The sequence below is a fragment of the Mus pahari genome, chromosome 5 (assembly GCF_900095145.1).
Source record: "Mus pahari chromosome 5, PAHARI_EIJ_v1.1, whole genome shotgun sequence".
Lineage (NCBI taxonomy): Eukaryota > Metazoa > Chordata > Mammalia > Rodentia > Muridae > Mus > Mus pahari.
Genome location: NC_034594.1, coordinates 45,512,611 through 45,527,092, shown reverse-complemented (window position 1 = coordinate 45,527,092; position 14,482 = coordinate 45,512,611). Strand labels below are relative to the sequence as shown.

The window sequence follows — 14,482 nt, the reverse complement described above, 5'->3', positions numbered from 1 at the left end:
TCTACAAGCATTCCCATGACCCAAGAAACTCTCTTGAAACTCTGACAAAAAGAAAAAAATCCAAGACAATGAATGAATCTGTTCTAGGGCGGGTATGGAACCATCTTTTCAAATGAACTTATATTTAAAAGAGAGGTCAGAGCTCTAGCTATGTTTTTGAAAGAAAAAGAATAAAAACTGTGGAACTACATGCTTGGGAACATAAAACACTTGGGAAACATGATGTATAAATTATATCTATATCTATATATCATGAAAACATTTAAAAATCATTTATAGCAATAGCTTCCCACAAAGATGTAGAGGTGTGTCTTAGGAAAAGACTTGTGGTATTTAAAAAATCCTATCTGTATGCTATGGTTTTTAACTCAGAAAATATTACACAAGCCTATCAGAGTATCTAGAAAAGACAGAAACTGTAAAGAAAGCAGAAAATACCCATATTCCCAATTTAATAACAGTAATTACTGGGTTCTGTTTAGTCTTCCTCCCTTGGTGCATCTTAGCACACAACTGTAAATAATTGTTTCACTGTGATTTTTATGCTAAGTATTTTCTGGGGGTGGATCACGATTTTAGACTTTTACAAGTGTATCCCTTTGTCCTCTGACTAGCCATTGTATCCTTTCATGATTACTTATAAATACTTCTTCTCCATTAAATTATAGGACACAACAGTATCCAGTTCAAGGATAGAAATGCCCAGTGCTTATCTTAAAGCCAATGTGCTAGAAAACACAGAGTACTGTTTCCTTCTGTCTGCTAGCTCCCCTGGGAAGAGTACATGCTTGCATGTGTACTGAAGAAGCATGGTAGATTCCAGGACACCTAGAGTATGGCTTTCCCATCAGGGCCACATGCTGGTCACAGAATTTGGATAAGTTAATTAGAGTCAGGCAGTAGATACCAGAGATGGAAACATGTGTAAGAGAGGCTTGGTGTATTGTGGGAGAGTCCTGAAGTACCTATATGGTGTGATCTTGACTCAGAAAAAACTATGATGAAAGGTTTTTTGGGTTTTTGTTTTTTAAAATGAACCTGAAGACAAAAAAAAAACAAATCTAAGCATTAAAAAGAGTGCTGCGTTGTTTCTCATGGCATCTAGAAGTGGTTTCTGCAGATTTGAGATCACTAGACTACGTAAACAGTTAGACATCAAGCAAGAATCTGTAGAGAAATCTGAGCTGAATAAACAAAGACAAAGAACAGAACCCATCACTATAGAGGACTGCAGTTCAGCTGCTTGCTCTGGGATGGATACGAGCATACCGTTGTGCAGCAGAGCAATCGTGATCATGTGCAGGAGATGACCTGTTGACATTTCCACCAGGAGAAAAGGTAGCCCCTCATGAGGTTCTCTAAAGACTCTTATGAGTCACCTTGAGATTATATGAAGGAGAGTTCTGTTGCCCAGGAGACTTCCTCGTGGTATAGCTGGCTAAGAGTATATAACTCAACGGCTCATCAAGCTGGGCTTGAGTGGAATCCTTTCTTTGGTGTGTTGGCTCCCTCTCTATACAGAGTGAATAGGTATTAGTTGTTTTCAGGAAGATTTAGGTAGCAAGGACTTTATCCACTACTGATGTGCTTCTACCACAGTGCCTGAGTCAAAAGAGACAGCCAGAGGGGCATCAGATCTCTCAGGGATACCAGGGAAGGCCAACTAGTGCTGTGTGTGTGTGTGTGTGTGCGTGTGTGTGTGTGTGTGTGTGTGTGTTTGTGTGTGTATGTCTGTGTGTGTGCATACATGTATCATATGTATATTAATGTATCTTTCAAAATCAGCCATACTTGATTACTCTAGATTACATTTGCTATGCAAAACCAGCCTGGACTGGCCAAGGAATCCTCACTTATGGGATTTGGCTTAAACAGAGGACCGGGCACTAATAAGTTACTCTATTATAGAGAGAAATGTTAGGTTCTAGAAAGAGTGTTACCACCTTGGAATTTTCAGCCTAAAACATAATATGTGAAAAGCAAGAGGAGATAGCTATAGGACAGGTTAGTCAGCAGAGATGATGCAGAGAGAGGCAGAGATGAGGAGCTGCCAGATGGCAGCTTTGGTGATGTATTCCTTGGGGGTTGGCTGTTTCCCTCTCTGTCCCTGGCTTCAGTGAATTTGTCTGAATGGAATTCTGTTCTTTGTATTAAATGATTATTGATTGCAGAGAAATAATATTTAACTATTTAAAGTAATGGTTTTACTTATTCATTGAATAATTCAAGAGTATGTATCGTGTAACCATATGCTAGGGGCTGAGCTAACATCTGCAGTTATGCTGAGAGCACATTCATGGTGATGGCTGCCCTTACCTCTCCTTTAGGGAGACATCAAAAAAGCAAACAGTATAATATAAATATAAGCAAAAGAGGAGGTACATGCCATGAAACATCATTCAACATGGAGATAACATATACAGAAAAGTTGGGAAAGTAGGAATCGTTCTGCTGGGCTCTCCTGGCATGGGTTTCTTTATGCTTTAGGAAAGAACAGCACACTAATGGAAGTCTGATTTTTTTTCCAAAGGGCAAGTAGAACCCGTGTGCTTCATACATAGTTGACATGCAAATTATACATGTTTGTTGTTAAGTAGTTGTGTTTCCCTCTGGCCTAGTGATTGAGATATAATCTGCTCTTTGTCTCAGAATAGCATTGGGAGTAGCTTTGGAAAAAAATTCTGTAGGAAACCAGTCATCCTCTTGCCATTTGCATTGGCTTCATGGTATCTACCCATACTGGGTCCTTTCTCTCTGGTGGGGAATGCATCCCTGACCCCGGTCTTCTGTTTGACTGACAGGAAAAGCTTGTTTTGTGTACTCCCAATCATTATAGTTGATCTAAAGAAAACAGCTAAGAAATAACAAGCACTGAGTGAACTTATACTGTATTTAGAATATAGTCCTAAACACATAGAGCTGAACAAAATACCCAAGATTTCTTTAGCTTTCAGTAGGTATAGAAAAAAATTGTAGAATTCTTTGGTATAACCTGGAATTGTAAATTCAAGTAAAAAAGCTTTGATATAAAAACACCATGGTGAACAGTGAAATATTAAACATTGCTACTGAATTGGACTCCATGTTCGGTCTTATTGTTCATATTCTCAAACTGCTTGTAGCATATATTATTGCCCAATCTAAGCCCAAACCTGGACTGTAAACTCTGTAGTAGAAAGATCTTTGCCTCCTGTTTATTTTCAGTTAATAGCTTATCTGCTCTGATAAGTTTGCCAATAGCTGATGAATAAAGAATGCTTGTTGAGGTGAGCAGGTGATATATAAAAATCTCTTTGCGAAGTCATTTGAGGAAAGCATCTGTCAAGGAAGCCGTGGCATTCTGTGGAATGGTCTTTTGGGCCACACTGTTCATGGACAGGTGGGTAACTGGAACTTTCCTTGGCAGGAGGAAGGCAGGCATGGTCACCTTCTTCTGCCAGCTCAACTGAAAGAGCAGCTTAATGCTTAGAAATGTGATGAGGTCTAGAAAGACTTTTCTTACCGTGGTTTGGCTCATCTGTAGATGGTTGAGCCATTTATTGCTTATATTGCTTCATAATGCATACTTCTATTTGCTCTCTTTTGCTGCTCCAACAAACTACCCAAGGCTCAAGACACGCCAGGTTTGTTAGCTTTACATTTCTGAACATCAGACATTTCAAAGGAACTGGAAGGATCCAGTATGTCTCTCTTCTCTGAGTCTGGAGTTTTCTAGTTTGTTCTGGGTTCATGACCCCTCCCAGCTATCTGCTGTTGGTATCTGCTCTGCCCCTGACTCCCAGAAGTCATATATGATGGAACATAACTATACTGAGCCAATGTGGATAATCCAAAACATGGTTTCACTGTAAACTCCCTAACCACACACAAAGTCTTACTTGTCATGTGAGGTATTATGTTCACAGGTCCCAGGGAGATGCTATTCTTCCCAAAGTTACTCATCATCTCTCTTACAATCTCTCTAAATTTGTATTTATAAGGCAAAGCCTGGAGAAATGTTCCATGTTTACTCACAAGCACAGACGAAGCATCTGCCTGTCTTGCACATATATTCTGTCTTTTCTTAGAGCCGCACAGATCTGTTGTTCGCTACATTTGGTTTTGCTTGACATTTTATTTCCAGGGCAGATAAGGACATCACTATAAATTCATCTTTTCTCCTGCCCTTGGTATATTACCTGGTGATTGCTCACTAACCTCTTTCTGTTTCTTGCCTCTCAGAGCCACATTGCTGATGTGGTTGCTCTCACGCAGGGAGTCCACACTGTCCCCATACAGCAATTTAATGGCCCTGACCAGCCGGGCACAGGAGCGGCTGTGGTGCAGGTAGCAGTGTGGATGGCAGTAGTCCACATGTGTGCAAATGAAACTTTGTTGATTGCAGAGTAAGATCATGACCTGGAAAAGAAAAAAGAACCCACAGATTTAACCAGGCAAAGATGGAGTAGAAGCACGGAAGAGGGAAAGTCAGAAAGTCAGAGCTTGAACTCTTAGTCAGTGAGCAAACAACAGTAACTCAGTAATTCCCATAGGAGAATAGCTAGTCTCTGCTCACTTGTCCTTTGTTCACCCTCCATACATAATTGATAAAAGGATCTGTTAGAGACACTCAAACATTGGGTGTGAGATATATGACTTCCAAATAGCTACAAGAACCTTATCCCAGCTCTTACACTGTAATATTAGTCAGACAGAAGAGTATTCAGTGCTGAGTTCAATTCCAGAGTTCTCTAATTGACCCTTAATACCGGGGTGTACCCCAAACTACTCCCAGTACTGTGTGGTGCTTGGAAACACTTCTGCACCTTCACTCTGGACGGTCACCTTGTAACGGAACTTGAGCCCTACCACAAAGTCTTATTACAACTCAACTACTGGATCTCTGGCTCCATCCACACAGTGGCTTCTGTGACTTTGAAGCAATTCCAACTCCCTCTTTAAAAAAAAAAAAAAACAAAAAATAGTTTCAACTATATCTCCTGAGATTTCCCATTAGGATTCTAGAAGTGATCTTGGCTGATTTAAAGGATGTAGTTATTTTAAGATAGAAATGACGGGCCCCGAATTTGCAACTGAAATTTGCAAACTGAAGTTGGAATTCTGGTGCCCAAATTTAGGGTCTTGAACATGCAAAGCACATACATATCTATCACTGAGCTACCTCTCTTCACCCCGGGTTTGTGGGTTTGGGCTTATTTGGTGATGTTAGAGTTAGAACTCTGGAAACTGTGCATGTGCAGGCAAATGCTCTATCACTGAGCCATGCCCCCAGGCCCCAAGTTTACATCTTAAAAATGTTTTAAATTTTATTTTATTTTAGGTATATCAGTGTTTTATCTGTATGTCTATATGTGTACCACATGCGTGGCCAGTACCTGTGGAGACCTGAAAATGGTGTTGAATCTCCTGGAACTGGAGTTCAGGATGGGTGTGACCTGAGTTTGGGTTCTAGGAACTGAACCCAGGTAAACAACTTTTAAGGTATCCCCCTTAAAGAAGAATATAGAGAGAAGGCTTCTGTCATGCAGGAAACTAAATGGCTAAGGAGTGTGCACCGTCCTGGATGAGACCACAATGCGCGTACATGCAGAGGAGGTCAACTGAACCGACCAGGCAGAGCTGCCTTAAGACCAATAAGGCTTGTTTATTCTCAGGCATAGATGAAATCAACAATTGTCTATATACACCTGTCAAACTCAGTCAACAATATCTAAGCCTGCAAGGTTTTCAACAAATATGAATGGTGCCTTGGTAGAATGCCTGTAGCATGAAGCAGGTATAAATGAGAACTCTAAAGGTTATTATTATTATTATTATTATTATTATTATTATTATTCGGAATCTGGTGATCAGGAGAAACATGAAGAAATCCTTACAAGTGTACACACACACACATACACATACACACACACACACACACAGCATATCACTAAACTTTGTTTCAGATAATTCTCATATGTAAGTTCTGATGTCAGCAACAACTGGTTTAGCAACCTATAATCTATACCTTTAAAATCCTGCTACTAATATTCCTTTACTAGGTATATTTCTAAGATGATGCCTAGTGATCTATACAATGTAGTATTTATGCTCTGTGAAAGCTACTCCCATTGAGTGTGAGTTAGACTAACAATTTGCTTCTCACCAATAGCATATGGTGAACATGTTGGAATGGCCCCTCCCTGACTACATTGCATATGCCAATGATTTATCTCTTCTCAGCCGATTCTTTAATGGTGCTATTGGTCATGATTCAAGGTTTCACATGGTAAAGAATTAAGAGCAGCTTCTGGTTTAACATGTTGGCTTAGTGTGTAAGAGTATGAGAATATGACTTTGAAATCCTCAGAATGCACAGAAGAGCTGGGTATGATTGAATGTGCATATAACCCCAGCACTGGGAAGGCAGAGACAGACAGATCCTGAGAGCTGGCTGACTTAGCTGAAATGGGTCAGTTTGAGGCTAAAGGTGAGAGAGACACTTCTTTAAAGGAATAATACAGAAAGAGATAAAGGAACACAACCAACATCCTCTTTTGGCTGCTGCATGCATGGTCTGCACATGCTCCAAGCTCATTGACCAAGCTACCAAAGGGACCATGTTGCAACAGACAAGAAAAAGACCTGAGGTAAAGTTGTACCCCAAATATCAGACAAACAGAAGAAACTGACATCCTAACCCTGTTATAGATAGCTCCTTCTTGAATGGTATGAATACCTCCGTTGGGGGAAAAAAAAAAAAAAAAAAAAAAGGTGACTTGCTCAATAAAGAAAGGATCCGAGAGAAGGTAGATACTGAGTGTCTACAAAGCCACTTCTTTCTAGGTATTTGCTGACTGGATAATAAAGAAGCCACCCAGAAAGCAGATGACAAAAAGAAGAGATTGACAATTTCACTGCTCTGGGAAATAAATATTGGAACTTATTTTGTAATCCACCAGAGGACAAAGTGAATCCTTGCCATAGAATAGGATCCTGTGAAGCCTCTAAAAATTTCTAAGTTAAGAAAAATTTGTTTTAGGGCAGCTTTATCTACAACTTGAGCCAAAAGTATAAATAGGTCCCCAGCACATCTTGTATGCACACACTTATAGCTTTGCCTACTATCAACTCCCTGCACCTCAGAGATTCAATCAGCCAACACTGACATATCATCAATAAAGCCTGTAGTTAATAGCAGGTGCCCACCCTATGGGTTTCTACAACATACATAATGACATTCTGCATCACCGTGCCCCTGTAAGTTTTTCTCTGCTGTATCCATGGAAAGATAGGATATATTAAGGAACAGGACCAAGAAGGAGTACCAAAAGGTTCACATAGCTGAGATATTCTTTCAGTTTATGAGGAGAGAGCACATTCCTTTTCCATACCCACTTCAAGGCTTTGCTCCAGGAATCTTCCCCCAGTGCTGAGAAGAATTTGTTTTGAGATTTTGATGGACACTTACGTGAAGCCAAGACATGTTTCTGTGGTAGTTTTCCTCTGTGCCGGCATTGCTCAGTCCCTCTGGCTCAATGCTGGGTTCACTTGCACTCCAAGGACTTCCTTCTTTAAAAAAGAACACCAAGAAAGAGTTCAACGCTCCGTTTCCCTGGAGGACATGCCAATATGGTGTCACTGTCCATGCTTTTGAATCCAAGGGCAGACTCTACCATGGCCCAGCTGGTTACAGGGCACAGGACTTTGTTGGAAGGAGATTAATAAGAGCCATTCCCTTAATCACCACCTGAACTAACAAGTCCAGGAACAATGGTAATCTCTGCTAAGGTGACTTCCATGTTAAGACACGAGGGCAGAGAGGAAACAAGTCCAGATTGCCCAGATGTCACATATGTGGCTAAGCAGGGACACAAACTGGCCTGTACTGACTTCGCAGGGTGATAAAATAATATCTCCATTGGGTTGTGACTGCACCTGTACCACTGTTGTGGACATCAAGCTTGGCTTTGGGGGCCTTTTCAGTTCTGTGAGGGGTCTTGGAAGGATTAAGGTTATTTGAAATCAACAACAGCCAATTGTGAGCAAGCCTTGTGTCCTCTCTATGGTAGGCGTTAAGGAAATCTCACCATTTAGTTTACTACCCACAGAGCCTTGCCTTAAAATCTAAAAGCCTCAAGGATTAAGTAGTAACGTTGTATCTCTAGTATGATTACTTTGACTTGACTGGTGAAGATATGTTGATGAGTTCAGATAATTCTAAACAGTGATGGTTATAATGTTCTAATGTTCGTCCTGCAACAACATCAATCACCCCCCCCCATTATCTCCTCAAAAAAGTAAGATGAATCTTAACCAATGCATAAATTAGCTATTTTTAAAGGCGAGGGTGGGTGGATGTAGAAGCATTTTCTATTTTAAACTTTTCTTGATTAGATACTCAGCTTCCATTTGACAGACTTTATCGATCATTTATCCACACTTAACCGCTGCCTTGAAAGTGGAGAATGAACAGCGTGGAGAATGTGCTTGAGCTTGTATTAAAGACTTGTACAGGCAGCCTGTGAGCTCTACATTTATCATACTTAGTCTTTCCTTTGTCTATTAAGATGCCCATATACTGTACAACCAGATGGAAGATCTGGAGCCTCTTCATTGCCTGCAGTTGTAACCTATGGCGTTAGTGCTTTGGTTGTATTTATAGCTCATCCTTGTACACTTAACACATTTTACAAGAGATACAGAACAATGAACAACTATTCCTGCTGGTTGGTGGATGAAAACACATTCTTAAAATTAGTAGACATACTGAAGACTTCTAGGAATTAGGTCTAAAGAACAACTCCTTCCTGGAGTTTTTACTGTATAGTGAAGACTACAACATCAAAGTCCTTGACATTTGACTTTGAAGGTCCTAATGGGTACAATAACTACAAGAACCCGGGGTTCTAAAGCTATCTGTTGCCTACATATTTTTTCGTTCCCTAACGAACACTTTCTATGCTCATGGCTCAAAGTGTGGTCCTTGAGGCAGCAGCACCAACTTCACGGGGAAGCTTAGTTAAGATGGAGAGTCTCAGATTCCCACATTATCTGCTGAATCAGAGTTTGCACTTGGACAGGACTTCCAGGCACCACGTGCACCTGCTCAAAAGCAAAGTGGGGCTCTCTAGAGAATGTGTTGTCTAAACTATGGCTCTGCTCTTACTCTAGCCATATGGGATGAAATGGACTTGGCTATTCCAGGACTTGAGTCCTGGCTTCCTACCCCCCACGTCCCTGCACACCCCACTCTTCTATGTTACCTAGGTCAGTGACAGTGTCCCTGCTCTGGGACAGCTGCAGCTCCTCAGCCTCAGACTCTGAGTCCTGCCGTGATAACTTGCTGCTCTTTAAGCTGCCGACTCGGCGAATGCTGGACAAGGAACCCCCCTTCTTCACCTGGAAACTGCGGGTTCCTTTAATCTGGAGCAGTCGAGAACCTCCTATCCTGATCTTCCTGCTGGGAACTGTATTAAAAGAATAAAATAGGGCTTCCCCCGCTTAGTTTTTCCCAGCCAGTTTAGATCCACGCTCTTCCCAGTTTGTCTCTGATCAGCCAACTCAGCTTGATGGAGCTGCATTTCTGGGCGGAGACCTTGCTGCCAGCCACCAGTCACCAGGTTTGGACAGGCACGAGACCAGGGTGATCAGGAAAGGCTGGTGCAGAATCTTTCTTGGGCAAAGGACACATTTGGCTGGGAATGATCTGCTCTCACTGGCCCAGGGTTCACAAGCATGAGTGTCTTTACACAGCACCATCACCAAGATCGCATTCTTTATTTGGTTCAATAGACCCACACATTACTGTTTTTGTTTTCCCAATGAAATGGGACTTAGAGAGTTCTGAAAACTGTCATTGGAACACTTTTCTTTGGAGTAACCTATTAATGTATAAACACATAGAAGCACACCTTTCTGACAGACAGCAGTAGGGTATATGCTATTCCTTAGCAAACACATTAAGAATTTTTTTCTTCAGGAGAATAGTGTGTGTGTGTGTGTGTGTGTGTGTGTGTGTGTGTGTGTGTGTGCACATGTGCACACACCTATTTGATGTACTTCTATTTTCAATCATTTAGAGATTTCATACCATCCTCTTCTCAATCACAGGTCTAATGATATAGAAGTATAAATGGTGCATGCCCTGTGCTTTCCTATGGTGTATATACATAACAAGGAAGGCATGCATTATTCATGTTCAGTATTCTGGAAAAAAACAACCACCAGGGTGGGAATAAAGTAGTAAAATAAACATGTTTAAAATGAGTAAATGTGCACTTTATAAAAATCAAAAGCATAATGATTTTTTGGGTAACATATGCATTTTTTCCTTTTCTTTTTCAGACTTTAATAGTGTCAATATTCATTTGATACCAGTAGGATAAAGCAAGTTTTCAGAGATCAAAAACCATTAGAAGGGGGCTAGCTTTACATATTTAAGATCTGAACAATATTTTCTATTCACTATTTAAATCAAGCTATGACTGTATTTCAAAATCAGGAAGTTTGTATTTTAGGTTTGGTTTCTCCCACAACAAAATGACTATATGAGACAATAATAAAACCTGAACTCTTTAAAATGTGAGTTAAATGTACACTTTCAACACCATATAAGTGGGTATTGAACTGTAGAGAGCTATAAAAAGAGCACTATGTTGTGATTTAATTGTAACACAAGATTCACCAGACTGTATTTTTCAATATTATTTCTAGGCTTAATTTAGACTTTATGGTTAATTATTTTTAATGACCATTACTGCAATCTTATGGGTATTGAGAAATAAAGAATAGATTACAGTGATAATTCTTAGATTTTTAAATAGAGGCACATACTAATGCCTTTTGCTGGAGTTTATGATACTTTCAGGCTACAAATGGAACTAAATAACTTCAAGTTAGTGGGATCTGAAGGAGACTTAATTTTGAGAATTTGTTCTAACATAAAAGATAATTGGAGACCTCCTGCAGCCCTGAAAAATTAGGGTTCAGAATTATGAAATCAATTAGTTAAAAGGGACACAGTGATTAGAATTCAGGCTTAACATCATTTGTGAAATGTGTCATCTGAGACTATGTGCTACTGGATTTGTGCCTTTGTCTTCATGACAATAAGAAACTAGACTAAAAATGAAGCAGACTCATTTGACTTGGATAACACACCTCCCTTTGCACATTGTATCCATCAGCAAGACCTGCTGTCTCCATGCTTTAAAACATCATAAGAGTTCAAATCCTGCTACCTTTTCTCTGGTCCATGCGACTACCTCTAACTGTTCCTTCCTCCCGGCTTCTACATGTCTAGTCACATACAAGGACCAACGACCTCTAACACATTAAAATCAAATGCTAGAATTAAGTTTCTAAGCATACTGACTAGACTCTGTCTGCCCCTTTCTTGCCTTTCTGATCTGTCTCCTCCGACTCCTCCCAAACTCATTCTCTAATAACTCTGTTGATTCTTTTGCCCTCATTCAAATGGTCCAAGTTTATTCTTCATGGCATCATGTACTACGGGTTCACAGTTGCTTCTATTTGGAACTCTCTGTCTTCAGCCTTCTGTATTACTGAAATGCCCAATGAAAGTCTCTCAGTGTAATGCCCATTAGTAGAACCTTTCCTCACCATATAGCTTTCTATTCCAGATCACTGACACTGCCTTAATTTTACTTTCCATTACATATCTTGAAAGTCTGCCATTTCATGTTATTAACCAATGCCAATTGCAATCTGCTTATGTACAGAAATATACATGGGAATATGGTCTTGTTATTGGCCACCTTCTGGGAACTTGTAATAGCTCCTGGCATAGAGCAGGTGCTCAATAGCAGGATGCTCAGTGAGGAGATGCTTTTGCAGTTTGGAATACTAGTTTTAGTTTGTCTTTGGGGCAGGAGTAAAAGTATTTCGTAGATTCTGCTAAGAGATATTGGGCAGATATTTTCAGTTCTTAAGGATAAGTTCATGTTCATTTTCTTCAGTAGAACCTACTTGTTCTTAAGTTGTTTATTTCAGGAGCTGACATTTTTTCTTCTATAAAAAACAATGGTATAAAAAAATCGTAATTACAGTTAGCAGTGTCTCATTGTCACATTTTCATATTGGCTGTAGTAGCTGATATGTTTTTCAAAGAGCTTACAGAATATTTAAAAATCTTTAGGGATACTTTTGCCAACTAATTAAGAACATTTTATACTTATATTCTCATTTTATTCATAGTTTTAGCATTCTGTTGTTTATTTATGAGATAGCATTTATATATTAATGTATGTATGTTGTATGATAAAAATCACTAGGTGAGAGTTTGACTGGTAAAGACAATTATATAACTGATAGTGAAGTTGATATGTTCTTAGAATTAAGCAGATACTTTACTTTTAAAGATGATTTAGAACTGCTTGACTTAAGATTAACTGGGCAAGTATTTTTAATTTCTATTCAACTCCTATAAATATTAATTATGGTAATAATTTTGAGTGGCTACAGACTGCTTTCCAAGTTAAAGTATTGTTGGTATATGTTTATAAATGGAAGTTACCTTCATTGGATATAGTAAATATTTGAAATCACATTGACTTGAAACTTCTTTGTATCTATAAATTCCTCTATTATTTATTCTTTTTAAACATGGCTCGATCCATTCATCCAGATATGATGATATAATGATATTTACACTTAAATGTGGCAACATTCTGATGTTGAAATATTCAAACTTTTCTCATTGCATCTCCTTTCTTATGAGACTTGAAATATTTTGTGTTTTCCCTGTGTAGCACTATGGCACTTATTAGCTGTCTAAGGTCATCAAATATGCACTCATTCATTGTCTATTGGACACTGGAAAACATGTCACTGTGCACAATCAACTTTCTGAAGAGATGTACAGATTGATTTAAATGTAAAATTCTTTACGAAAATCATTGAAGGGCAACAAAATTTTAAAAAATATAAAAGCAAGATAGTGAAGTTGACACTTTAGGAGGTCCTTAAATGACTTACTTTAAAGTGATGTTTTTCAGCTCCAGCTAGGATTTTCTGTGTTGATTTCTGATCTAGTTCTTCACAATGTAGGAGCACGAGGATGTCAATGGTACCCTACCATGTTCCTCCCCTCGCTTTGTAATTCGTTCTAAGCTTCACTTGGACTGTCCTAATTGAGGCTCTAACGACACAGTGAGAAGCTGGCCATTTGACTGACTAGAAAAGCACTGTGGTTTTAAAGGTAAGTCATGCAGACAAGGTCATACAGGGTCAAGCCATAGGAGACCCATCTTCATAGGCTCTCCCTCTTTTTCTTCACAATTTGATGCATGTGAAATTGAATTTAGAATTCTTAGTGCCAAGTGGCAGCTGAAATATGACCGTTCTTGCTTTTGTTTGTGACCATGTAAGCAGAAGAAACAATACATGCAGAATACCTCCTAGCATCAAGGCCAAGCAGTGGTGAGGGGTGGGCAGGTGGTCAGGGTATAAGCTTGACAGCCCTGAAGAGCAATCAAGGGACGCTAGCTTCACACGCTTCCTAACTTGTTTCCATAACTCGCATAGACAGCTCTACTTTGCTGTTGTTGACATTCTGTTTTTTTTTAATTTATTATCTCTCATTATGTAGATTATATATGTACTAATCTTCGATCCATTTCTGAACTGACATGTCATTCCTTAACATTCTGATACTATAGAAGCCATTATCCTATATAAAAACATGGACATTGACAACTCAGAATTGAAAAGTAATGAAGAATTTTGAACTGTAAGTTAAAAAGCTTTAACCAGTATATTTTAGTCATACTGTTTTTAGTTGCACAAGAAGGATATATAAGAATAACATTTGTCTACATATGTTTATTTTAATATCCCAAAGACCTTTTTTTAATTAAAAAAAAAAGCAAGCAAAGTGATAAGGGATTTCTGCAGAATAGTTGAATTTGGGTGTTTTCCCTTCCTTTTTAGTTAATAAAATAATGGGTCATCACAAAGCTGATGGCGTCTCACATTCAATGTGGTTAACAGAAAATTGATGAGCTGGCACTGTAGCCCAAGGCATTCTGGCTGACAATTTCAACCTCTAACTAGTGATGTCTCCTACTTCACTGGGTGTGGAAAGCCCACAGTATCAGCTCTATGTGGGACCAAGAATTTGGACATACAGGTTTGACCCCAGATCAGATATATCCTGTGAGAAAGCCAGAAACAGGAAGTGACCCTTGAGCCTCCCTACCTTTCTTCTCTTCAGCACCTGCGTCTGATTTGATGGTGTGGCTGCTGCTGTGCAGAGAATCTTTTGAGTCTTCATTTTCATCCAGAACTCCTGCAAAGCTGATCTTCCTCTCATATCTGTGCCGGTCCAATTCAGGGTCCAGACGAAGCCTGCAGCTTTCCAGGTCCTGAAATGTCATAGAAGAGCATACAAGTGCTGGGGTGTCCTGAGACATGAAAGCGACATGAAAGCTCATTTCTCTCTCTCTCTCTCTCTCTCTCTCTCTCTCTCTCTCTCTCTCTC

General features: G+C 39.4%; 1 protein-coding gene across 6 annotated transcripts in view; it reads right to left on the bottom strand.

The window, feature by feature from the left end:
* Positions 1-14,482, bottom strand: part of Unc80 (unc-80 homolog, NALCN channel complex subunit) — a 194,074-nt gene that overhangs the window by 77,068 nt on the left and 102,524 nt on the right. For 5 of the 6 annotated variants that reach the window (XM_021198105.2, XM_029538632.1, XM_029538631.1 and 2 more), the window contains exons 26-28: positions 14,201-14,366; positions 7,451-7,551; positions 4,198-4,398 (exon numbers count right to left, since the gene is read on the bottom strand). In XM_021198105.2, coding sequence (XP_021053764.1) covers positions 4,198-4,398; positions 7,451-7,551; positions 14,201-14,366 — 468 coding nt within the window. Of the gene's footprint in view, positions 1-4,197; positions 4,399-7,450; positions 7,552-9,245; positions 9,450-14,200; positions 14,367-14,482 lie in introns of all 6 variants that reach the window. The other variant, XM_021198104.2, reaches the window with a different exon arrangement.